This window comes from Hyla sarda, chromosome 7, assembly GCF_029499605.1.
Source record: "Hyla sarda isolate aHylSar1 chromosome 7, aHylSar1.hap1, whole genome shotgun sequence".
Taxonomy (NCBI): Eukaryota; Metazoa; Chordata; class Amphibia; order Anura; family Hylidae; genus Hyla; species Hyla sarda.
The window spans coordinates 219,947,038-219,974,491 of record NC_079195.1 but is presented as its reverse complement, the minus strand read 5'-3'; the positions used below and the strand labels follow the sequence as shown (position 1 = coordinate 219,974,491).

The following is a 27,454-nucleotide window of genomic DNA, read 5'->3' as shown; positions in this document are numbered from 1 at the left end:
TTTCCAGATTTTTTATCCCCCCCCCCCCCCCCCCCATGCACATATTGCTGCCCCCTTTCTCCATTTATGATTTTTTTAAATTTTTTTTTCTCTAAAAAACACAAAAGAATAGAGTGCGGGAGAGTCAGTGTTTTATTGTCACATGTCTACAGTATTTTAAAAATAAAAATAAAAAAATTTAAAATAAAATTAAAAAAACTAAAAAAAAAAAAGTCACCATCCTAAAAAGAACTACATTTTATATATAGCCAAATCAGACAAAATTCAATCTAATAATATTTGTTTTAGTTGAGACGTCTCCTTTAGAACGGCACGATCCTCCCACCCATTGAGTACATAGATGGATGCGGGTGAATTAGAGCGACAGCGCCACACAGAGGAGGTTTTTCGTACATATTACTTTATAGGCAGCTTTAGGCACAAAAAAAAAATACAGCTATACTCCATGTGACGGGTTACACTGAAGAGTAGATGGAACACAAATAAGTACGATTATGGCTGCAACGGGGGGTAAAGTAGTGGGGACACTGACTCGTCATAGGGTCAAATAGGAGGTGGGGCAGAGTATCGGGATTTGGGATGTGCAGGTATGAGTTTCCTAAAAAGGATGCCTCCAGCTGTTGTAAAACTACAACTCCCAGCATGCCCGGACAGCCTTCGGCTGTCCGGGCATGCTGGGAGTTGTAGTTTTGCAACAGCTGGAGGCACCTTGGTTAGGAACCACCACCCTAGGAGTTGACCTGTGTATTTGAGTCATCTCTGGTGTTCCAGCATGACGCCAAGATTGAGTAACACAAATACTTACCTTGTAACACCACGAAAATATTAAAAGGTTTTAGCTACAGGCCGTCATTCAGTTTCACTTTCACTTTCGCATTATGTGCATTTTAAGCCATAAGGATTGCAATGGTGGAGAGAAATTCACATTATCCTGCTATCGGGGGGCGAGCATGTAAATACACACACAAAAAAAAAAAAAAAAAGGCAATACCCAAAATACAATTCCATTCATAGGGCGTGTCACAAGGTTTTAAAACAAAAAGTCTAAGCCATATTATTGCCATCTAGTGTGTCCTGCTTCCTATGGTAAGAGGTAGAGGGGGAGGGGGGAAGACACGCGGTTCTGGACTTATGGCTTAAAATGCTACGGTTGGGTTAGGGGTGTGTGTGGTTGTAGCGGAAGCACGGGAGCGTCGCGCGCGCGACCTCTACTACGGCGGCTGAGTGTGGTTCATGAGGCCTCTCTTTACTGCTCCTTTTTTTTTGTTGTTGTGTGTTTTTGTTTTTATATATTCTGCTCGTGAGGTTTATTTCCTAAGTAAATTTTTTTTTTTTTATTTCTTTTTGGAACTCGACGAACGGGAGCCAGAGTGAGCCGATCCGGCGGGAGAATGTCTGCGCCTGCAACAAAAATTAGGTGTCTAGTTAGTTTATGTAGCAGTTTCGGTGCTGTATATAAAAATAAAATAAAGCATAAAATACTATGGAGTGTGAATTGTTCCTATGACATCAATATTGATCCAGAAAAATAATGTAACCACAGTGTACAGACACAGACTATCAATAGTATATAGTCATGAGCAGAAGGTTGTTCTGTGTCATGTTAAAGAAAAATTCCAGTCTGATCCATATAACTTGCTATAGGAGGCAGTATTATAGTAGTTATATTCTTGTATATAGGAGGCAGTATTATAGTAGTTATATTCTTGTATATAGGAGCAGTATTATAGGAGTTATATTCTTGTATATAGGCGCAGTATTATAGTAGTTATATTCTTGTATATAGGAGCAGTATTATAGTAGTTATATTCTTGTATATAGGAGCAGTATTATAGTAGTTATATTCTTGTATATAGTGAGCAGTATTATAGTAGTTATATTCTTGTATATAGGCGCAGTATTATAGTAGTTATATTCTTGTATATAGGAGCAGTGTTATAGTAGTTATATTCTTGTATATAGGAGCAGTGTTATAGTAGTTATATTCTTGTATATAGGCGCAGTATTATAGTAGTTATCTTCTTGTATATAGGAGCAGTATTATAGTAGTTATATTCTTGTATATAGGAGGAGTATTATAGTAGTTATATTCCTGTATATAGAGCAGTATTATAGTAGTTATATTCTCGTATATAGTAGCAGTATTATAGTAGTTATATTCTTGTATATAGGGGCAGTATTATAGTAGTTATATTCTTGTATATAGGAGCTGTATTATAGTAGTTATATTCTTGTATATAGGAGCAGTATTATAGTAGTTATATTCCTGTATATGGGAGGCAGTATTATAGTAGTTATATTCTTGTATATAGGGGCAGTATTATAGTAGTTATATTCTTGTATATAAGAGCAGTATTATAGTAGTTATATTCTTGTATATAGGAGCAGAATTATAGTAGTTATATTCTTGTATATAAGAGCAGTATTATAGTAGTTATATTCTTGTATATAGGGGCAGTATTATAGTAGTTATATTCTTGTATATAGGAGCAGTATTATAGTATTTATATTCTTGTATATAGGAGCAGTATTATAGTAGTTATATTCTTGTATGTAGGAGCAGTATTATAGTAGTTATATTCTTGTATATAGGAGCAGTATTATAGTAGTTATATTCCTGTATATAGGAGCAGTATTATAGTAGTTATATTCTTGTATATAGGAGCAGTGTTATAGTAGTTATATTCTTGTATATCGGCGCAGTATTATAGTAGTTATCTTCTTGTATATAGGAGCAGTATTATAGTAGTTATATTCTTGTATATAGGCGCAGTATTATAGTAGTTATCTTCTTGTATATAGGAGCAGTATTATAGTAGTTATATTCTTGTATATAGGCGCAGTATTATAGTAGTTATCTTCTTGTATATAGGAGCAGTATTATAGTAGTTATATTCTTGTATATAGGAGGAGTATTATAGTAGTTATATTCCTGTATATAGAGCAGTATTATAGTAGTTATATTCTCGTATATAGTAGCAGTATTATAGTAGTTATATTCTTGTATATAGGGGCAGTATTATAGTAGTTATATTCTTGTATATAGGAGCTGTATTATAGTAGTTATATTCTTGTATATAGGGGCAGTATTATAGTAGTTATATTCTTGTATATAAGAGCAGTATTATAGTAGTTATATTCTTGTATATAGGAGCAGTATTATAGTAGTTATATTCTTGTATATAGGAGCAGTATTATAGTAGTTATATTCTTGTATATAGGAGCAGTATTATAGTAGTTATATTCCTGTATATGGGAGCAGTATTGTAGTAGTTATATTCTTGTATATAGGAGGCAGTATATAGTAGTTATATTTTTGTATATAGGAGAAGTATTATAGTAGATATATTCTTGTATATAGGAGCAGTATTATAGTAGTTAGTTATATTATTATAGATAAAGGGCAGTATTATAGTAGTTGTACCATTGCAGTGAATGTGCAATGTATATTGGATAAACTGTGACTGAAATTGCTCTTTAAACATCCACAGGTGCTCAGCTGAATACTGAGAAGTCTGGAAGAATATTATCCAAAACACATAATAGATGTATAGAAGTATCGCATGTTTTAACTTTTTTTTTCACGTCCCCTTTTTTTCTTTCACTACAATTCCCCCTCTAATTCTACGGTAACCCAAACCTTTCTGTTGACCGTGATCTTGATCGCCTTTTTTTGCGGTCACCAGATGAAGATCTGGAGCGGCTTCTTTTCTTTCCTCTCTCTGAAGAGGACGACGAGTGGGAACTTGCGTAAGATCTTTTTCTGGGGGAAGAAGAACCTCGGTGGGACCTGGAGCTGGATCTTTATTGATTAAAAATGGAAAGAATTTAATGCCAGAATTCAAGGGGAACAAAAAGAAATTCATAGAACGCAAAAACGGGGGTTGTCTTTAGGAACCACATATTCGGATAATAAACAGGGCCACAGCTAGTGTAATGCTGCCGATGGCCTTAGTCTTTTCAATGGGTCTATACTCTAGATCCTGCAGCAACCCCGTTCATGAGCTGCACGGAGCGATCATCGCTCCGTGCAGCTCATGAACGGGGGTGCTGCAGGAGAGATAGCAGGGGTCCCCAGCGTCCCGCGATCAGACATCTCATCCCCTATCCTTTAGCTAAGGGATAAGATGTCTGGGGGCAGAGTACCCCTTTAAAGAGGTACTCCACTGGAAAACTATTTTTTTTTTTTTTTTTTAAATCAACTGGTGCCAGAAAGTAAAAAAAAAAAAAATTGTCAATTATTTCTATTAAAAAAATTCTTGGAATCCTTCCAGTACTTCGCTGCTGTTATGATTCACAGGAAGTTCTTTTCTTTTTGAATTTCCTTTCTGTCTGACCACAGTGCTCTCTGCTGACACCTCTGTCCATTTTAGGAACTGTCCAGAGCAGGAGAGGGTTTTCTATGGGGATTTGCTCCTACTCTGGACAGTTCCTAAAATGGACACAGAGGTGTCAGCAGAGAGCACTGTGGTCAGACAGAAAGGAAATTCTAAAAGAAAAGAACTTCCTGTGGATCATAACAGCAGCTGATAAGTACTGGAAGGATTAAGATTTTTTTTTTTTTAATAGAAGTAATTTACAAATTCGTTTAACTTTCTGGCACCAGTTGATCTAAAAAAAATAAAAATGTTTTTCAGTGGAGTACCCCTTTAAGATATCAGATATGTAAAGCATTTGAAAAGTTTTCACACCCTTTCACATATTGTTATGTTGCAGCCTTGTTCTGCCATCATTCTGCACTCCTTCTCCCATAATGACAAAGTGATAACAGAATGTTAGAAATCTTTGCCAAGATAGAGATAGAGATATAGATAGATATAGATATAGATATATATATATATATATATATATATAGCTATATATCTATATTTATTATATTATATAGTATTTATACCATATGGTTGTAGAGTAAAGACAAGATGGTCTCAATACATTCTATCCATTATGTAGCCCAGCAGTGTCCAAACTGTGGCCCTCCAGATGTTGCAAAACTACAACTCCCAGCATGCCCGGACAGCCGTTGGCTGTCCGGGCATGCTGGGAGTTGTAGTTTTGCAACAACTGGAGAGCCACAGTTTGGACATCACTGATGTAGCCAAACAGAACTAAGTCACTTTTACAATCATCTGTATGTTATCCATTATGGATGAGCAACGGCCCCTTTTCTGTTATACTAGTAAATACATATTGAAAGATCAAAATACGATACAGAAGTTGAGACAAGCCGATACGTTGTATTAGACAGTATGGTAAACAACTCAGTATGTAAAAGCCATCCTGAACCACTTAACTCTTGCTGCGCCACACAGCGTGTTACCCCCTATTCACCTTGATTTTGAACCTCGAGATCGGTTTCTTGAGCTGGAACCAGATCCTGATCTGGAGCTGGAAGAGCTTCTTGAATGGGATCTGAAAACAACATGGTAGATATTTTATCCAGTTCTTATAATCAATGCATAAGATGACTGCATTAACAATACATTACACAACATAAGAACAAACAAAAACAACTAAAGTGCAATGCAGAAATTATAATTTTACTAGAAGAGACACGTTAAAAAGAATAAAAATAAAGAAAAACTACACAATAAAAAAAAAGTACTATAAGTAACAGGTATTGGAGTCTAGGCAGACATGTCATAGTAGTTTCATAGATTGGGTTCTAACCTAAGGGAGCTTTACAAGAACAAGAGGGGTCCTTATTGTAAAAGTGCGCTGCTTTGCGATCCCCTGATTTATTAAGCAGAGGACGACTCAAAGGGGTTATCCAGAAAATAACTTTTTTTTTTTATATATCAACTGGCTCTGGAAATTTAAACAGATTTGTAAATTACTTCTATTAAAAAATCTTAATCCTTCCAATAATTATCAGCTGCTGAAGTTGAGTTGTTGTTTTCTGTCTGGCAACAGTGCTCTCTGCTGACATCTCTGCTTGTCTCGGGAACTGCACAGAGTAGAAGAGGTTTGCTATGGGGGATTTGCTTCTACTCTGGACAGTTCCCGAGACACGTGTCATCAGAGAGCACTCCGACAGAAAAGAACAACTCAACTTCAGAAGCTCATAAGTACTGAAAGGATTAAGATTTTTTTAATAGAAGTAATTTACAAATCTGTTTAACTTTCTGGAGCCAGTTGATGTATAGAAAAAAAAAGTTATTTCCTGGATAACCCCTTTAAAGGAATTCTGTAGTGGAATATAACTTATCTTCTATCCAAAAGATCGGGGATAAGTAACAGATTGCGAGGGTTCTGACTGCTGGGATCCCCCACGATCTCCTGAATGGGGCTGTGGCAGTCCGCAGGAAGGGGGCGTTCCATGCCATGGCAGCTGACACGCCCCCTCTATGTATCTCTGCCGCGACTTCCGGCGGGGGTCGGCACGGCGCTTCCTGCGGAGTACCCGGGGCAGTGTTCAGGAGTTTGTGGGGGGTCCCAGCGGTTAGAAACCCCGCAATCTATAACTGAACCCCGGTCCTTCAGATCGAGGATAAGTTATATTCCACTGCAGTATTCCTTAAATAAATGAGGCAGTAAAGCGATTTTAGTGACAATATATTCTACCTCTGTAGTATCAACTGGGATAAATGTGAGGTAGGGCTGCACTATATGGCGAAACTGTGTGATCCCGATTATGGGCCTAAATATTGAGATTTCAATAAGCAATATAAAAACAAAATGGTGAAATCTCCCCATTTCATCTCCAGTCTCCCCCAATTCACATCTATCCACCCATTTCTCCCCCATTCAATTTCTATGGCTCCCACTCGCCCCCGTCACCCCCCCCCCCAAATCTCATTCCCCCTCACCATGGTCACATCCCCCCGTCACATTCCCCCTCTTTATGGTCACATTTCATGCCTACCTTCCCTTTCTCCCTGCGCCTCTTACTTAGCACAGTGTTTCTCTACCAGGGTGCCTCCAGCTGTTGTGAAACTACAACTCCCAGCTGTAGGCACCCTAGTTGAGAAACACTGACTTTTAGTATTTGAATTAGTTTTTACCTGCTCTGGACGGCCCCTGCCTGCAGCCGCACACGGGAGCCGGTCCGAGCAGATAATCGCAAGTTTTCCCCTGGGGCTTTATCGCAATAATCACGATTCGATTGCTTTTGTGATATATCGTGCAGCCCTAATCTGAGGCCACTCCCCTTTCATGGGCACTTTGTTAAGCTCCACCCGCCGAAGTTCCAAAACGTTGCAAAATGTTTGCCCAAAATGGAGGCTTGCGCAAAAATGTGGCAACTTTGCCCAACCTAGCGCAGACAATGATACATTTCCCTCTTAAGTATTCAAAATAATGGACAGTAAACATAAAATAACCTAAACAGTCCTATAGATTTTTTTCTATAGAGAATGCCTGTGCACACGTAGTCTACTCTTCGGAAAAAACTCACAAGTAGGGCCCCTTATTCTTATTCACACCCCCCCAAGTATACTTATTTAAAGGGGTACTAAAGGTAAAACTTTTTTTCTTCTTCTTTTTTATCAACTGGTGCCAGAAAGTTAAACAGATTTGTAAATTACGTCTATTAAAAAAATCTTAATCCTTCCAGTACTTATTAGCTGCTGAATACTACAGAGGAAATTATTTACTTTTTGCAACACAGAGCTCTCTGCTGACATCATGAGCACAGTGCTCTCTGCTGACATCTCTGTCCATTTTAGGAATTGTCCAGAGCAGCATATGTTTGCTATGGGGATTTTTTCCTACTGTGGACAGTTCTTAAAGTGGACAGAGATGTCAGCAGAGAGCACTGTGTTCCAAAAAGAAAAGAATTTCCTCTGTAGTATTCAGCAGCTAATAAGTACTGGAAGGATTAATATATATTTTTTTTTAAATAGAAGTAATTTTCAAATCTGTTTAATTTTCTCACACCAGTTGACTTTAAAAATATATATTTTCCAGAGGAGTACACCTTTAAGGCCAGTGTTTTCCCAACCAGTGTGCCTCCAGCTGCTGCAAAACTACAACTTGCAGCATGCCCGGACAGCCGTTGGCTGTCCGGGCATGCTGCGAGTTGTAGTTTTGCAGCAGCTGGAGGCACACTGGTTGGGAAAACACTGGCCTACTGCTTTTAAAGGGAAGCTTTACAGCAGAAAGAAGACACAGGTCACCTTTGCACACTGTTTCCCGTCTCCCATCGAAGTTAATAGGAACTAATATATATATATATATATTATATATATATATATATATATATATATATATATATTTTATATATTTATATATATATATATATTTTATATATATATATATATATATATATATATATATATATATATATATATATATATATATATATATATATATATATATATATAATGTGACTGTGTGGTTATTGACAAGGTAATTGGCGAAGTTTCCTGGTCAAAAACCACAATGTTTTTTTTCCGTGTAAACACAACCACAAACCCCCCCACCCAGACTTTGGTGCCGAGAAGCTTTACACATGGAGCAAGCACAGAATTTTCTGATGAGAACGTTCGGATATTTAGCAAACCGAGCACCAAAACAGATAAAACTTTGCAGTACACATTGGCTGTATATAGGGAATTACATATACGCAGCCTCAGAGCACATATTATGAAGGGGCTCCGTGTAGGATATCTCAGCACTAGCTGCCTATGTAAGTGCACAAATTACACGAACAGTAAAAGTCGGACATGAAAATAAAGTAGTCAAAAATTTCTCTATTTAGCTCTAGAACATTAGTAAATAAATATATTTAAAAATAAATAAAAAAAGGAAAAAAGTTAAAATAGATACTGACATTTTGCCCGGCTTTACCCTTGACCTGTACCCGTTTACCTGGACCTAGACCTTGAGCTTGTATGGGAGGAGGAGCGGGAACATGGGGATTTGGATTTCGGTTTGTCGGTTGCGGATTTCGTATTTTTACTAGCATCCTCATCATCACTGGTAAGGTTATATTTTGAAAGGTCACCATCCTCATCATCGTCCTGAAAGAAATATTTGGGAACATGATGTTTATTAAGACAAAATCACTGTTATTATTTGCTACAATCCAATACGGGGAAAAAAATAAAATAAAAAAATAAAAAAGTCTTCATTAAAGGGATACTCAGTCGAAAAACTGAGGATAGGGGAGATAAGATGTCAGATTGCGGCACCCTGGGCAACCATGTATGGAGCGAACTCAGCTCCGTGCTGGATGACTGGCGACTACGGCTGCCGCGCCCCCCCCATTCATGTCTATGGGAGGAGTGACGTCACGAACACGGAAGCTCCAAGCTTCCATGTTCCGGACGCCGCTGTCAGTCTCAGCGATCAGACATCTTATCCCTATCCTTCAGATAGTAGATAAGATGTTTTTCGCCAGAATACCCCTTTAAGGTAAATAATGATGATTTTACAGGCACTAGATACTAGAGCAATAAAAATAAGAGCCCTAAAAGGAGGAGAAAAACAGCTGTATGGGTCAGCAGGTCAATGTTATTAGGCTAGGTTCACACTACAGAATTTCCGCCTGCTATTCCGCCTTGAAATTGCAGGCAGAAATTCCGCTTGCTAAAATGTATAGTGTAGCGAATGGGTTTCCGTTCACAAAATTCACACTTTGGAATTTGTGAAGTGGAATTTGTGAACGGAAAATCCGCTTGGAAATTTCCCCCTGAAGAATGGCGTTGCTCTTTCTTCAGGTGGAAATAATTGCGGAACACATTGCAGTCTATTGGAGAGTGCAGTGTCCGCGCGGTCCTAGTGCCGACTGATTCAGTCAGCGATGGCCGCACTTGGAATCTCCAGGAGAGGGATTTTCTGCCCAGAGATTCCGCAGTGTGAACCTAGCCTTATAGGTAAGAACGTTGAATATGAGGTTGATGTAGGATTTGGCATGCTCAGTAAGGAGTAAGTCCCAGAGGTACTATAACTAAATAATACTGTTTGTGATGTCCTATGTGGTAGCTAACATATACAGCAATGCATGATACTATTCGGATCTACTGTATTGGCATATAATTACAATTGCAGTGTTTATTTGCCATACATTTGTATTGTTAAACAGATCTAGTGATATTCTAGGTCCTGGCCTCTCCCTGCTCTACTTTGGATAAGGATAGATTGGATAGATATGACAGAGAGACAATATAATATATATATATATATATATCTATATATTAAATTTGAGTAGCCATATTAGTCCAGTGATGCAAATCCAAAAAGTTTTGCAGTATCTTGTAATACCTTAGATAGCCTAGATTTGCTTTGGACTTGATAAAGGGAGGAATCCCGAAAGCTTCTCTACAAAATTATTTTAGTCCAATAAAAAAGGTTATTACAAGATACTGCAACACTTTTGGATTTGCATATATATATATATATATATATATATATATATATATATATATATATATATATATTTTTTTTTTTTTTTTTTTTTTTTTTATTGTAACATTAAAGATTGCAGACTTTATGCATATAGTGGAGCTTTGAGACTCAATTTTTTTGTCTTATATAATACACATATTGTATGAAGTTTGTTGCAGAATTTTACACAACTTTTCATGCTTTCCATCCCAACACTATCCTAGTGCAGCAGCTTGGCTCGTGAAGGGAATCTGTAAGATGTATTTGCTGGTAAGATCAATAGACACGGTTGGATAGCTGTTAGGGTATAAAGGCATACTGTACCTATCCTGGAGCTGATGGTGGTTTCTAAACTTGCCACAGCCTGGTATGCCGCCTCACTTGCCCGCACCTCCCAGCCCCTCCGTGATGGGCATACAGAGCTCTGTACATCAAGGGTCTGGGACACGAGGGAGAGTGAGGTGCGCTAGGCTGTGCCAGGCTTGTTTTCCAGTGAACTAACAAAGCGATTTTATAAGTTTGGCAGCAATCATCAGCTTCAGGAAAGGTACAATATTGCTTTTATACACTAACAGCTATCCAACCGTGCCTTCAGCATATACAGCGGCTAAGAGACACAAGCAGCCATGACAGTATATGACAGTGATGGCGCAGGAGCTGTACCCACAGTCCATGGCATCAGAGTCTTAGGCCATGTTCCAAACACATTCCCTCTTTACAGGAAGCGCAGTTATTAACTTACATCATCCAACATATATTTTGACAGATCTCCTTCCTCTTCATCATCCTCTTCATCACCTTCCTCCTCCTCCTCCTCTTCCCCTCCAGACACCTTTTCATCAGCTTTAAGTATGGTCTTTGTACTGGATGGCGGCTTTCCTCTGTATTTCTTCTTTTTTCGTCCAAACTATAAATACGAACGACAGGCGAAGATAATTCTCTTGTGGACAGATTTGTTTTAATGGGCGCTGTCATTATAATTCATTTTTGATATGTTGTTTGTCTTTATAAGAAACAACATATCAAAAATGTGGACAGATTTGTTTTATCACCTTTTCATGTATAATTTGTTTTATCACCTTATTTTTCATATATATGGTTCTCCCAGCAGGGCTTCAGATGACATTGTGCCTGCCGGGGAACGCGCTCTCAGGAGCCAGAGCGGAAAAAAGGTAAAAATGCAAAATGTAAATAATTAAAAGGGGTACTCCGGGGAACTAAACCCACAGCCCATCCTTTCCCTCTCACCGACCTATTTGTCTAAATATCATTCATTAGATTTATAGAGCAGTTTCCCCCTTTCAGCTGTCACTTACATGCAGGGAGTGAGAGAAAGACGTCATTATCAGATCCTCTGCGTCTTTGTGCAAAGCTCTCACTGAGACAAACCCCACCCTCCTGGAAGACCAACACCACCTGAATTCTGTCTTGTCTGGGGATCTGGTTTCACAGCCACACGTCCCCTCCCCTCATTGTGTGAGGATCTTGCCGGCAGAGAAGCCCAGTGTCTCCTGTGAAGATTCTCTGTCACAACCCAGCACATAACGCTACTATTTTTCTGCTGTAGATCTAATCACTGACTGCTGCCATTCAGAGCATAGCATGATTTATTGCTTGAGGGAAGGATAGTTTGAAAGAAAAGACATGTAGAGTGTGTGCTGCTGAAAACAACACAGCATGCACATAGATAGTAACAGCAATTGTCTGGCAGCCATTATACAGAGCCGCACAGAGCCAGAGCTGGCAAAATCACATGTATAACTACAGAGGACACAGTGGCATTTTCATTTTTCTTAACTTCCCTGGAGCACCCTTTTTAAAAGGAGTACTCCAGCCCAAAGACATCTTATCCCCTATGCAAAGAATAGGGCATAAGATGTCTGACCGTGGGTGTCCCGCCGCTGGGGACCCCCGCAATCTTGCATTCGGCACCCACCTCTGACCTGCACGGCGCACTGCCAGCTCACAAACTTCCGGATGCTGACATCGGGTATGGAGTATCGTGACATCACGACTCCGCCTCTGTGTGACATCACGCCTCGCCCCCGCTATGCAAGTCTCCCATAGACTTGCATAGCGGGGGCGGAGCGTGACATCACACGGGGGTGGAGTCGTGTCGTCACCATACTCCAGCCCCGTGGTCGGCACCTGGCAGTGCGCCGTACAGGTCAAAGAGGTGGGTGACGAATGCAAGATTGCGGGGGTCCCCAGCGGCGGACATCTTATCCCCTATCCTTTGGATAGGGGATAAGATGACTTAGGACCGGAGTACCCCTTTAAGGCAGGAGGGAGGAGTTAACAGGATGAGGGACATTAATATGAGGGGGGGGGGGAAGGGGGAGAGAGAGAAAAAAAAAAAACTTTGTTAATAACTCTTTAAACAGATTCCAATTTCTTTTACCTCATCATACTCTCCATCAGATTCCTCCCGCTCTATGTATTCCACGTTCTCACGTTCATTAAATCCTCCACCATAACCTGTAGATGACAAGACAATGTCGGACCAGGAACACAAAGGCGAAATAAAAGCAAAAAAATTTAAATAAGAGAAACAAGAAAAGACGCACCTGTCCTCTCCTCCAGTTTCGCATACTTTGGGGTATTGCACATGTTACACTCTGATCTTCTTGCCCAGTTTACATTTCCACAACTAAAAGAAAAGCAAAAAATAAATAAATAAATACACAAGGTCAAAATCCTGCAGGGAAAGACATGGAAACCACAGACGTTCTCCCACAGGGGAGTGAAATCTGGATGTGAGACGTGCGATGACATTGTGGGGGCGTCTGTGATCTTTGAAAATAACAGTGTCAATTGCTGCCAATGTGACATGAATGCATCGAAATCTGAAGCCAAAAATCACATAGCTCAGTGTTTACAAACCAGGGTGGCTCCAGCTGTTGCAAAACTACAACTCTCAGCCGTAGGCTGTCCGGGCATACTGGGAGTTGTAGTTTTGCAACTGCTGGAGCCCCCTGGTTGGGAAACCCGGAGCTAAATTTAAATTTTTTTTTTACTGATTAGTCAGCTACTGAACCATGTTTTTTAGTTTTCTAGTTGTGATTTTTTTGTATTTAATTTTTTGTACATTATTATAGAGAGCGCCCATCTTGTCTAAGCTGTTTTCAATAGCATTTAGCGATATGCTTTACTGCAGGTCCCAATGAAATAAGCAACAATAAAATGAAGCTGTCCCGTTGATATGAAAGGTGCTCAGTGACCTTTGCAGAGGTCATTCTACAAGAAGGGGGAGGCTGATAAGCAAGCAACAGCTATTGTGTCACCTTTTAGTGTGATCTGTACAGAACAGAAAGTCTCAGCTTAGTTTTAGGACTAGTGGCCAGAATGGGAACTTCAAGATTTTAGGATTATTTTAAAATATAGATAGTAGAATGGAAAATCAGAAAAAAACAAAACATATAAAGTTGATTGAAAGGGGTACTACAGCGTTTGACAACTTATACCCTATGCAAAGAATAGGGAATAAGTGTTTGATCTCTGGGGGTCCAGTCGCTGGGACCCCCTGCCATCTCCAGAACCACACCCAAATCCCCCCATGCACGGAGCAGGGTGGACAGGACCCTCCATGCATTTTCTAAGGGAGCAGCCGAGTACAGCACTCTGGTATCTCCGGCGTTTCCATAGACAATACATGTAACATCATTCACATCCCCTATCTTGTGTATAAGGTATATGTCGTTAAAGGGGTTATCCAGGAATAGAAAAACAGAGCTAATTTCTTTCAAAAACAGCTCCACGTCTGTCCCAAGGTTGGGTGCGGTATTACAACTTGGCTCCATTCACTTCACTGGAACGGAGCTGCAGAACCACAGCCAACCCGGAGACAGACATCTACGCCAAGGTGCGTCAGACTTACGTTTTGCATTGCCAGTCATTGGCGCTGAACAATCCCCGGCTCTTCTCTGCCAGAGTTTTTCCAATCTCGGTCCCTCCGGCCTTCATCATTTTAGCATCCGTTGTTTTCTCTTAAATAATAAAAATACAAAAATAAAATTGGAACAACATAGAGACATGTACAGAATATATTTAACATTGGATATCAGTATATAACAGTGTTAACCAACCAGGGCACCACCAGATGTTGCAAAACTACAACTCCCAGCAGACTACAAATCCACAGCATATACATAATTCATAACATGCTGGCTGCATGCAGCTGCCACTAAGGGGAGCTTAAAGGGGTTATCCAGGAAAATCTTATATATATATATATATATATATATATATATATATATATATCTCAACTGGCTCCAGAAAGTTACAGATTTGTAAATGACTTCTATAAAAAAAATTTAAATCCTTTCAGTACTTATGAACTGCTGAAGTTGAGTTGTTCTTTTTCTAAGTGCTCTCTGATGACACGTGTCTCAGGAACTGTACAGAGTAGAAGCAAATCCCCATAGCAAACCTCTTCTACTCTGTGCAGTTCCAAAGACAAGCAGAGATGTCAGCAGAGAGCACTTTTGCTAGACAGAAAAGAACAACTCAACTTCAGCAGCTGATAATTATTGGAAGGATTAAGATTTTTTAATAGAAGTAATTTACAAATCTATAACTTTCTGGAGCCAGTTGAGATAGATAGATAGAGAGATATATATATATATTAAAAAAAAAATTCTATCTATATACATATATCAATATATAAAAAGTTTTTTCCCTGGAATGTCCCTTTAAGAGCTTGGTGAAGACAGAATATTATTCCTTTTCTCTTTAACAGTGTTTCCAACCAGGGTGCCTTCAGCTGTTGCAAAACTACAACTCCCAGCATGCCTGGAGATCCCTGGGCCAGTGTTTCCCAACAAGGGTGCGTCCAGCTGTTGCAAAAAGGAGATTTTTTTATTACTTACCGTAAAATCTCTCTTTCTCGGAGGATCCATTGGGGGACACACACCGCGGGTGTATGCTGCTGTCTCTAGGAGGTGTGACACTATGGTAATAAAAAAAGTCGGCTCCTCCCAGCAGGATATACCCGCCTTCAGGCTCTGAGCTCAGTTTAAGTTCCAGAGCAATAGGAGGAGACTAACAGTTCAAAGAAAAACCCAAACTGTCCGAGAACCAGAAGAAAAAACATAACTGAACACACCCTCGGACAGAGAACCAAAGAAAACCCCAAAAAGGGCGGGAGCTGTGTCCCCCCAATGGATCCTTCGAGAAAGAGATTTTACGGTTAGTAAAACAAAAATCTCCTTTTCTCTATCGGCTCCATTGTGGGACACAGACCGCGGGACGTACCAAAGCCGTCCCTTGGGTGGGCAGATAAGCAGTCAGGCAGACGGCCGATCCACTGCCGCCTGCAACACTTTACGACCCAGACCAGCATCAGCCAATGCGAAGGTATGAACCCGATAGAACCTCGAGAAAGTGTGCAAAGACGACCAGGTAGCCGCCTTGCAAATCTGCGAGGCCGAGGCTCTATTCTGGAGAGCCCAGGATGCCCCAACAGAACAGGTAGAATGAGCCACAACCCTGAAGGGAGGAATCTTCCCCTTACAGCGATAGGCTTCCGAAATGACGGACCAAATCCACAGAGGAATGTTGGCCTTGGAAGCAGACTGTCCCTTACGACGACCTTCCGTAAGGACAAAAAAGGAATCACACTGACGAAACGCAGTGATGGAGAGATAAGACTGAACAGCCCGAACTACATCCAGCTTGAGTAGTAAGTGCTCCTCAGGATGAGAAGGAGCAGGATAAAAAGACGGGAGGACAATGTCCTCATTGAGATGAAAAGCCGAAACCACCTTAGGCAAAAAGGAAGGATCTGGCCGGAAAACAACCTTGTCCTGGTGGATAACCAGAAATGGAGAACGGCAGGAGAGAGCTGCCAATTCAGACACCCTCCGGATGGAGGTGATAGCAACAAGAAACGCCACTTTCCAAGAAAGGAGGCGGAGAGACACCTCTCTAAGGGGCTCAAAAGGGTTCGCCCTGGAGGGCACTCAGAACCAAATTCAAGTCCCAAGGGGGAGAAGGTGACCGATAAGGAGGGAAAGGACGCGCCACTCCTTGAAGGAAGGTCCGGACATGAGAATTAGAAGCCAGAGGACGCTGGAAAAGAAGAATAGAAAGGGCCAAAACCTGACCTTAAAGGGAACTGAGAGACAACCCTAGTTCCAACCTCGACTGCAAAAAGGAGAAAAGACGGGAACTGAGAAGGTCACAGGAGACAGGACCTGAACTTCACACCAGTGAAAATAAGACCGCCAGGTACGGAGGTAAATTCTTGCCGAGGAGGGCTTACAAGCCCTGAGCATGGTGTGAATGACTTGGGAAGAGAACCCGCGGGCCCTCAAAACCGCGGACTCAACCGCCACGCCGTCAAATGCAGTGACTGTAAATTGGGGTGGCAAATAGGACCCTGTGAGAGCAGGTCCGGACGAAGCGGAAGGCGCAGCTGAGCGTCGTCCAGGAGCCTGTCCACGTCGGCGGACCACGCATTTCGGGGCCAATCTGGAGCTACCAGAATGGCGGGAACATCCTCCGCTTTGAGCTTCCTCAGAACCCTGGGAAGGAGCGGAAGGGGAGGAAACAGGGTAGGGTAAACCCCGCCCAAGGAATCACTAGGGCGTCCAGAGGGTCCCGGGATTTGGACACAAATGGAAGGATCTTCCGAATGTGCCGGGACGCGAAGAGGTCCACGTCTTGAATGCCCCAGAGGTCGCAGATCTGCGCAAAGAAGTCTGGATGTAGGGACCACTCGCCGGGGTCGGGTGAGGACCGACTGAGGAAGTCTGCTTCCCAGTTGAGTACCCCCGGAATGTGAATCGCCGAGATGGCCGGAACCATGCTTTCCGCCCAGATGAGAATCTTTGTCACCTCGGCCATGGCTGCCGAGCTGAGAGTGCCGCCTTGACGATTTATGTATGCCGTGACGTTGTCCGACTGGACGCGGATAGCATCGTAACCACCTGCCAGTGAAGGGGAAGAATGAGCGCCCCTGGAGAAGAAGCGGGGAGCTGAGCCACCAGAGAAGAGACTGACGGAACCTGTGAGGGAGAAAAATCTTGCGATCGAGGGACAGCGGAGATCTGTCCCACCGAGAGAGAATCGCCAGTTGAAGAGGTCGGTAATGAAACTGGGCAAAGGGCACGGCCTCTATGGTCGCCACCATCCGACCCAGGACTTCCATGCAAGTGCGGATGGAGACTGGGACCTGGAGCCGAAGGGAGCGGACTCCTGACAGAAGAGTCAGACATTTGTCCGGCGGAAGGCAAATTCGGGCCGAGGTCGTGTTGAAGTGAAGTCCCAAAAATATCAGGGACTGGGTGGGAGAGAGGACTGACTTGTCCCAGTTGACCCTCCACCCGAAGCAATCCAGAGTGTGAAGAGTGACATCCACATTCTCCAGAGTCTGGGCTCTGGTGGGAGCCTGATGAGAGGGTCGTCCAGGTAGGGTATCACTGAGACTCCCCTCGACCGCAACAGGGCCTTCACCGGCGCAAGAATCTTGGTAAAGACCCGAGGAGCCATGGCCAGGCCAAAGGGGAGGGCTAGGAATTGAAAATGCCCCTCCGGAACCGCAAAGCGGAGGTGCCAATGATGGCCTGGAAATATTGGCACATAGGAGGTAGGCATCCTTGATGTCCACTGAGGAAAGAAACTCCCCTAGTTCCAGGGATGCCACTACCGAATGGAGAGATTCCATTCGGAAGTGGCGGATAAGAAGATGACGGTTGAGACGCTTGAGGTCTAGGATTGGCCGCACAGAACCGTCCTTCTTGGGGACCACAAAACGATTGGAATAGAAACCCTGAAAATGTTCCCCTGGAGGAACGGGAACGATAACCCCCTGGAGAAGCAGAGACTGGAGAGCCTCTCGAAATTGCTTCGCCAGAGAAAGAGACCGGGGGGCCGAGGATCGAAAAAAGCGATCCCTTGGGAGGGAGGCAAATTCGATTCGGTAACCGCTGGATACCACGTCCCTGACCCAGGAGTCCTGAATGTGTGTGGTCCAGATGTCTCAAAAAAAATAAGAGATGACCTCCCACCCGAGAAAAAACTGCGGGTGGGGGCTTCACTTCATGCGGAAGAGGGTTTGCGGTTGCTGATTTGGCCGCAAACCGGCCGCTCAGACCCCGTGCTGGGGCCAAAGGTCCGAAATGACGAGGACATCCTTTGGGAATTAGAGCGAGCCTTATTTTGAGGCAACAAGGAACTCTTACCGCCCGTCGCCTCAGAGATAATCTCGTCAAGGCAGTTGCCAAAAAGACGGCCACCCGTAAAAGGAAGCTCAGTGAGAGACCTTTTGGAAGCGGCATCCGCATTCCAAGCTTTAAGCCACATAGAACAGCGGAGAGCAGCTAGGTGACCCACAGCAAAGGCAGAACAACGGGCTGACTGCATGGAAGCTTTTCACAGAAATTCCCCAGCTTTAGAGCATTGGATAGCCAGAGCAGACAGATCCTCTGAGGGGGATCCTGCTAGGATACCCTGACGGAGTTTTGGGCACCACTCCGATAGGGCCTTGGACGCCCATGCTGAGGCGAAGATGGGAAGAAGCGAAGAGCCGGCTGCTTCAGAGGTAAACTTCGTTAAGGACTCCACCTTCTTGTCCGTGGAATCCTTGAAGGCAGCCACATCTGCCAGTGGCAGTGTAGAAGCCTTAGAGATCCGGGAGATTGGTGGATCCACTGAGGGAGGGGAAACCACCTTAGTGACAAGATCCTTGTCAAATGGATAACGTTCTTGAATTGTCTTAATTTACAGGAACCTCTTGTCTGGATGTTTCCATGCAGATTCCAGAATGGCGTCAAAGTCAGCATGAGAGCTGAACTTTTGAGGTGCTGGCTTAACACGATGAAAGGATACATCAGGAGTTACGTCCGAAGTTCCTGGGTCCTCTAAGTGAAAGGTGTCTCTTATGGCCGCAACCAATGACTTCACCGCTTCAACTGTATCCGAGCGGTCCTCTGAGTCAGATGCCGGCTCGGAAGCCTCATCCGCCAGTTCACCAGGAGAATGTGAACGAGTGAAGGCAGTCCTGGAGGGGGGCGACCCTGACTGGGTACGCGGCTCTGGCGTGGTAGAGCGGTGACTCCGAGAACGTCCTCTGGAGAAGCAACGTTTGTGACCAGATGACGGGGGGGGGGGGGGGGGGGGGGGGGGGGAGAGCCCACGCCTATCTGAGGACTCAATGGAAGAGTTGGATGAGGCACCCCTAGTACGCTTGTGAGAGCGTGAAGTATGTGGGGAAGCGGAGCGAGCCCCCACAGAGGGCCGGCGCAGGGCAGACCCCTTCAAGGCGGACACCACTTCCCGGGAGGCCTCAGCCACCGAACGGGAGACTTGGGTCAAGTCAGCCATATACTGGGTCAGGGAAGAAACCCAGGTTGGAGGGGCAGCTGAATCCACCGGGACCGAAAGGGCATCTGGGGGGTACCTGGGGGAGCAGTGGAGCAGGCAAAGCAAGTGGGCTCAGTAGAGCTAGGCATCTTAGCATTACAGTGCTTACAGACTAAATAAGTCACCAACGCTCCGGTTTTCTGTTTAGAGGGAGGAACAGCTCATGGTACGGACATAATGAGAAAAGAGGCAGGAACTTTCTCACCCTAGTCTGTGTCCCCTGGCAGTGAGGAGAACTCGGCTCCATGCAGCTAGTGAAAAAGAAGGCCAGCCAATAGCCAGAGAGGGGCGTGTCTGAGGCAGACGCACTAAAGGATTGGCCTCCCACAGTGAAATTCGCGCCCACGGCGCTGATTGGAGGACACTTCGCGCCTCCAGGGAGCTCCGACGGCCCTGTGGGAGGAGCTAATGGAGGACTGGGAAGAAGCTGTCATGGCGCCCGCTCCTAGTCCCGAGCGCATATGTCAGCCGCATATGCGCTCAGGGGGGGGAAGAGGGCGAGCGGCGAACACGCCGGCATGAGCAGCTGCCAGAGAAAGTGAAAGTAAGCCGGCGCTCCGTGCGCCAGGCCAGAGATAGAGAAACTACAACTTCCAGCATGCCTGGAAATCCCTGGGCCAGTGTTTCCCAACAAGGGTGCGTCCAGCTGTTGCAAAACTACCTTTGGCTGTCCCGGCATGCTGGGAGTTGTAGTTTTGCTAGAGTCAGATGCACCCAAAGGCTTTCAAGGCATGCTGGAAGTTGTAGTTTTGCAACAGCTGGAGGCACCCTGCTTGGGAAACACTGGCCTAGGGATGTTCAGGCATGCTGGGAGTTGTAGTTTTCCATCAGCTGGAGGCACCCTGGTATATATAATGTTATCTCATGTACAATATATATAACATTTAATATAAGTACATAACCTCACCTCGTCCACAGCGGTTGCAGCTTGTCCTTCTGGCGAAGTTTACATTCCCACATCTAAAAAAAATTAAATAAAAAGAAGAAAAGCAAATAAATTAGAAACCGCAGAGTAACTTACATTCTTATTATAAAACCTCTTTTATATATAGAATTACAGATAAACCATCATTGTTCTATTCCCAGACGAACAAACAGCAGTCATGTCCCCCTGCATGCTGCAGATTATCTCATATTTATTGTAGATATCGTCTACACGGTGTCACCTTCACAGTGAAGTTAATCCTTAAACCGGCAGCGTAACAGTGTATCGACGCACCTGCCCTTTTTTTTTGCCACTAGTGTTGCCTTTTTATTTTTTCAAAACTGTGGCAAATAAAACGTTTTATTGCTGTATGCACGCTGCAATTTTGCATAATCCCTAGGATATTGTGAAAAACTCACATTTGTGCCCCCATCTTTATGTAAGGGATCTGGAGTTCAATATATATATATATTTTTTAATAGAAGTAGTTTACAAATCTGTTTAACTTTCTGGAGCCAGTTGAGATATAGATAGATATATATATATATATATATATATATATATATATATATATATATATATATATATATATATATATATATCGTCCAGTTTAGAAGTGGTTTGCTATGGGGATTTGCTTCTAAACTGCATTCAGACGGATCCCTCCAAGGAACAGCGCAGGATAAAAGCGGCGCACAAGACTTCAAAAGGTAAAATGATTTATTTACCCGGCATGCAAAGCGTTTCGCTGGACAACCAGCTTCATCAGGCACCTTGCCTGATGAAGCTGGTTGTCCAGCGAAACGCGTTGCATGCCGGGTAAATAAATAATTTTACCTTTGAAGTCTTGTGCGCCGCTTTTATCCTGCGCTGTTCCTTGGAGGGATCCGTCTGAGTGCTTCACCTGTGTTGCCAGGAGTGGCTGCCGATCTTCGCCCGTTGAGGGTTATCCCATGTTTACACCATAGTTGTACTTGGCTGTAGTACAACTATACTCGGTGAGCATTTTTGCTTTTCCCCATCTCCTTTTTACATTACGTTATCATACTAGGCGCGCTCTCCTTGTCTATATTTGCTTCTAAACTGGGCGTTTCCCAAGACACGTGTCATCAGAGAACACTTAGACAGATAAGAACAACTCAATTTCAGCAGCTCATAAGTACTGAAAGGATTAAGATTTTTTTTATAGAAGTTATTTACAAATCTAAGTCAAATATATAGCCCTTACCTCAAGCACCTCACCAACTAGGGTGCATTATGATAGGTGTGGATTAATGAATAAAAAACAGCATCACTAGTACAAAAATGTAATTAAATATAATTCAATAAAATATACTACACATGTACAGGCACTAATACATACCCCACTGGGCCCTAGTGGGGTAATGATACTGGATGGATGACTAAAATATCATGAGCATGTACAGTCCGATAATCCGCCACCTGGTTGGGATGCACTTGATAAATATTGCAAGATCAGACTCCAGATAGTCAATAGATTGAATGATAAAGATAATGGAGGAACATTAATAATTGTATTTCTCACCGCCTGTAGCCGCCCCGGCGATCTAAAACTTATCCCCTATCCGAAGGAAAAACGCCATTTTCTAAGTTTTGGGGGCTTCCGTTTCTACACAGTACATTTTTGGGTAAAAATGGACACCTTGTCTTTATTCTGTAGGTCCATACGATTAAAATGATCCCCTACTTATATAGGTTTGATTTTGTCGGACTTCTGGAAAAATCATAACTACATGCAGAAAAATTTATATGTTTAAAATTGTCATCTTCTGACCCCTATAACTTTTTTATTTTTCCGCGTATGGGCCGGTATGAGGGCTCATTTTTTGCGCCGTGATCTGAAGTTTTTAGCGGTACCATTTTTGTATTGATAGGACTTATTGATCGCTTTGTATTCATTTTTTCATGATATAAAAAGTGACCAAAAAATACGCTATTTTGGACTTTGGAATTTTTTTGGGCTTACGCCATTGACCGTGCAGTTTAATTAATGATATATTTTTTATAATTCGTACATTTCCGCATGCGGCGATACCATATGTTTATTTTTATTTACACTTTTTTTTAATGGAAAAAGGGGGCGATTCAAACTTTTATTAGGGAAGGGGTTAAATGATCTTACTTTTTTATCACTTTTTTTTGCAGTGTTATAGGTCCCATAGGGGGCTATAACACAGCACACACTGATCTTTTACATTGATCATTGTTATCCCATAGGGACCTATAACACTGCACACACTGACCTTTTACATTGATCATTGTTATCCCATAGGGACCTATAACACTGCACACACTGATCTTTTACATTGATCAGTGGTTTCTCATAGGAAACCAGTGATCAATGATTCTGCCGCTTGACTGCTCATGTCTGGATCTCAGGCACTGAGCAGTCATTCGGTGAACGGACACCAGGAGGCAGGTAAGGGACCCTCCTCGTGTCCCACAGCTGTACGGGATGCCGCGATTTCGGCGATCCCGAACAGCCCCCTGAGCTAACCGGCAGCACGTTAGTTTCACTTTAGACATGGTGATCAACTTTGAATGCCACGTCTAAAGGGTTAATAGCACGCAGCACCGCGATCAGTGCCGCACGCTACGGGTCCCAGCTGTTATTAGAGGCCAGGCCCAACCCACTATGACGCAGGGCCGCGCTGTGGCACTGCGTTACAGAACGGGAGCAGACTCAGGACGTACAAGTACGCCCTGAGTCCTTAAGGGGTTGACACTCACAGGGTCTGTATTAAAACGTATCCCCTATCGGTAGGATCCGAGCGCTGGAACCCCCCCGCGATCTGTTTGGAGCCCCAGTGCCCTAGTACAGGAGCGCGTCACGACCCCTGCCCGAAGCCATATAGTTCTATGGGACAGCGGAAGATTGCCGAGCAGCTCTCCCATAGAACTATATGGAGCGGGCGTAGTGGCTTTGGGCGGGGGTCGTGACGCGCTCCTGTGCTAGCGCATCGGGGCTCCAAACAGGAGATTGCGGGGGTCCCCATCGCTCGGACCCCCTGATTGCAGCCAGGACACAGACAAGCTCAGCACTGCTCCCTGGCAGGGAGCAGTGCTGAGCTTGTCTGTGTCTCGGCCTAAGTGAGATTTAGGACATTAGCTCGAGTCTGAAATCTATAAAAAAAAAAAGGCTTGCGGCCAGGACTAGTAGGGAGACCCCTAGTGGTCATTTTTACAAAGTGGAAAATTAAATAGAAAGAAGAATATTTTTTATTAACATGCTATTGGAGAGTTATTCTGCATACATTAATCTATATTATATCAGAAGTTTTTTTGACGAAAGGTATCCTTTTTAAGCAAATTCCAAAAATTTACATTTCAGGGATTAATCCGAATTTCTGGAAAAATTGTTTAGCTCCACTATCACGTCTTTTATGTGAAAACTCCTTAAAGGGGTACTCCGCCCCTAGACATGTTATCCCCTATCCAAAGGACGGCCACTGGGACCCCCTGAGTTCTCCGGGCCGGCACTGCAGCGTTACGGTCAGGGAAGCCTGGGGCTTTCATGATCGTGATGTCACGCCTCACCCCCTCCATTCATGCCTAGGGGAGGGGGTGTGACGGCTGTGATCGCCGGTCATCCGGCACGGAGGGGAGTTCTCTTCGTGTACCAGATAACTGGGGTCCCCCGTGATCAGACATGTTCTCCCTTATCCTTTGGATAGAGGATAATTTGTCAGGCAGCGGAGTACCCCTTTAACAAGGGGTGGAAAAATCAAGGTCAGCTTTTATTCTCAACGTGAGCAGCACCACTTCTGTCCACAGGTCGTGTCCGATACTGCAGCTCTGATCCATTCGAGTGAATGTAATGCATGTCCCCACCCCGACTAACAACATGTGGCTCTCAAACACTCGCAAAACCAACAACTCCCATCATTTCAGGGCATGCTGGGAGTAGTGGCTTTCCCGCTGTAGCAAAACTACAATATGGGGGAAACTAAAGTATAGCCAACACGCTGGGAGTTGTAGTTTGGCAACAGCAGAGAAGGCCCCAGTTGGGGGAATACTGCAATAGAGCCACAGGAAGCGGTCAGGGCATGCTGAGAGTAGTAGTTCTGCAAAAGCAAGGAAGCCACACATTGGGGAATCTTGCAATATAGCAACAAGAGACGGTCAGGGCATACTGAGAGTTGTAGTTTTGCAACAGCTGGAGAGTCACACATTAGGGAAATACTGCAATAAGTCAGGGCATGCTGAGAGTTGTAGTTCTAGAACGGATAAATAGGTATGTGCATGCTGGGAGGTGTAGTTCTGAAACGGAGCCACACTGACGAATCTTGCAATTCGTCAGGGCAAGAGACGGTCAGGGCATGCTGGGAGTTGTAGTTTTGCAACAGCTGGAGAGTCACATGTTAGGGAAATACTGCAATATAGCCACAGCAATGGGTCAGGGCATGCTGGGAGTTGTAGTTCTGCGAGGGAGCCATACATTGGGGAATCTTGCAATATAGTCACATGAGTCGGTCAGTTCATGCTGGGAGTTGTAGTTTTGCAACAGCTGGAGAGTCACACATTATGGAAATACTGCAATATAGCTACAGGACTGGGTCAGGGCATGCTGGGAGTTGTAGTTCTGCAAGACGAAAGGAGCCATGCGTGGGGGAATATTGCAATATAGCTACAGGAGTGGGTCAGGACATGCTGGGAGTTGTAGTTCTGCAGCAGCTGTTGGAATAGTTCGGGGGACACTATAACAGGATGGAGTCCCCTCATATATCCTCCTCAGGCCCCTGTACCCTCCAGAGAGGTGACCTCCACCCCTGGCCCAGGCCTCTCCACCACACGGAGGCCGCTCCCCCCGGTCCTCTCCCGGACATCCCAGCTCCATACTGCCCCTCACCGGCACCTATCATCCCCCACCCGGGCTCCTGTACCGGACCACAACTCACTTCTTATCCGGACAGATCCAGTCTCCGTCACTAACGCGAAAATTCTTGGTCGACATCTTGGCCGCCACCGTCTGCTCTGTGAGGAAGGCCCCCGAGCCGAGTGCGACCACAGCGCGCCTGTAATGCCGGGAAGACCTTGTGATCACCCGCCGAGAGCTCCCGTCTACTTCACCAGCCGTGTCTCTATGACTCTGAGCGATGCATGTGGAGAAATATGCGTCTTTGATGGATAACACAAGGATAGAATGTAAACAGGCGCCTCGGTGAACAACTAGAATAACGTGAAGCCCCCAGGACGTGGATAGGCGAGGTCGAGGCGTGGAACGCAAAAAAAAACAAACAAAAAAATAAATAAACCGGCTATGTCTTCTTGCGCATGCGTGAATTCTACCTGCAGGCATTTTTTTTTCAAGTAACAACTTTATTAAACACCTTTGTTGTCATTTTATGAACATGGGCGAGTCAGCACTCCAGATAAAGCACAGATAAGGTTGACTATAGCTGCTCTTCCCTATTTGTAGAATAACATCATTGATAACAGTGGTCTTCTAATTGTGGACCTCCAGATGTTGCAAAACTACAACTCCTAGCATGCCCAAACAGCCATGTTGCAAAACTACAAATCCCAGCATGCTGGAGGCCTGCAATTTGGTGACCAAGGTACTATATAGGTCAGTGTTCCTCAATCAGCAGCTTTCCAGCTGCTTCAAAACTACAACTCCCATCATGTCCTGATAGCATTCTGCATCACTCCCAGCATATTGATATATAATGTAGGTCAGTGGTTTCTAACCTGGGACACTCCAGCTGTTGCAAAACTACAACTGTGGACCTCAAGATATTGTAAAACTCCCATATCGCTTAACTGTCCCGGATCCAGCAGGACAATACGTTTTTGGGGTCATCTGCCGTCCTGGAATGTCCCCCTCATGTCCCTCTAGCCCAGTGTTTCCCAACCAGGGTGCCTCCAGCTGTTGCAAAACTACAACTCCCAGCATGCCCGGACAGCCAACGGCTGTCCGGGCATTCTGGGAGTTGTAGTTTTGCAACAGCTGGAGGCACCCTGGTTGGGAAACACTGCTCTAGCCAGTACTCACATCATCAGACAAGTCTGCTGGGGCCAGCAGCCACTGCCTCTTAAAGTGAGTAGTGGCTGCTGGGAGGTGCAAGACTTGCAGGTATGTCCAGCGCTATGCCAACCTCACAAACAGGCGTCAGAGGCAGCGAGACAGCCTGGAGGACCGGACTGTGACCGAGTTGTGACGCTGGAGTGAGTCTGCCACACATCCTCTGTCGATCTCTGCAGCTTCTGTGCTTCACTGCTCCTCTGGTTGGGGAACCTCCTGCTTAGTGCCATGGCCCATAGTAGAAGGTCCTGACTTTGGACCAGAAAAAATAGTCAGGGCTCAAGTCCTGCAGGAACGTGTGGGAACTGAGTTCCTGCACTTTTTCACTGCGGGAACATTGTTCCCATTAGCAGGAGTCCTGCATCTATTAGGAGGAAGAGTTCCTGCACTTTTTTTTTTCCTTGGACTTGACCCCTGCAAATAGTGGAGCACAGAAGCATATGGCTGCTGGTGCTCATGAGCTGAGCTGGGTGGGACTACTAATGGGTACAGTGCACAATGGGGCCTAACTATGGGGGTATTGTGACAGAGGGGCTGAACTATGGGGGTATTGTGACAGAGGGGCTGAACTATGGGGGTATTGTGACAGAGGGGCTGGACTATGGGGGTATTGTGACAGAGGGGCTGAACTATGGGGGTATTATGACAGAGGGGCTGAACTATGGGGGTATTGTGACAGAGGGGCTGAACTATGGGGGTATTGTGACTGTTTCCCTATAGGAGTCAACTATCACAGGGGGTCTCCCTACAGAGCACAATTATCACCAGGGAGTCTACCTACAGGGGGCAGGTAT

General features: G+C 44.0%; 1 protein-coding gene across 1 annotated transcript; it reads right to left on the bottom strand.

Annotated features, from left to right (window-relative positions):
• Positions 1-114: 114 nt before the first annotated feature.
• ZRANB2 (zinc finger RANBP2-type containing 2) lies at positions 115-25,841 on the bottom strand. Its single transcript, XM_056532737.1, has 10 exons — positions 25,534-25,841; positions 20,597-20,649; positions 14,204-14,312; positions 12,894-12,976; positions 12,728-12,804; positions 11,069-11,233; positions 8,809-8,960; positions 5,329-5,409; positions 3,641-3,802; positions 115-1,401 (listed from the first exon to the last, which is right to left on the bottom strand). Exons 1-10 carry the CDS (start codon positions 25,587-25,589, stop codon positions 1,335-1,337), a joined length of 1,005 nt encoding a protein of 334 aa, XP_056388712.1. The 5' UTR covers positions 25,590-25,841; the 3' UTR covers positions 115-1,334.
• Between the last annotated feature and the right edge of the window lie 1,613 nt (positions 25,842-27,454).

Excerpts from the sequence above, each read along its gene's own strand:
- ZRANB2 (XM_056532737.1), bottom strand. The coding sequence starts at position 25,589 with ATGTCGACCAAGAATTTTCGCGTTAGTGACGGAGACTGGATCTGTCCG. Across the intron at positions 14,313-20,596 it reads CTGCAACCGCTGTGGACGAG|AGAAAACAACGGATGCTAAA; the intron begins GTGAGGTTATGT and ends TTATTATTTAAG. Across the intron at positions 5,410-8,808 it reads AGCTCAAGGTCTAGGTCCAG|ATCCCATTCAAGAAGCTCTT; the intron begins GTAAACGGGTAC and ends TGTTGTTTTCAG.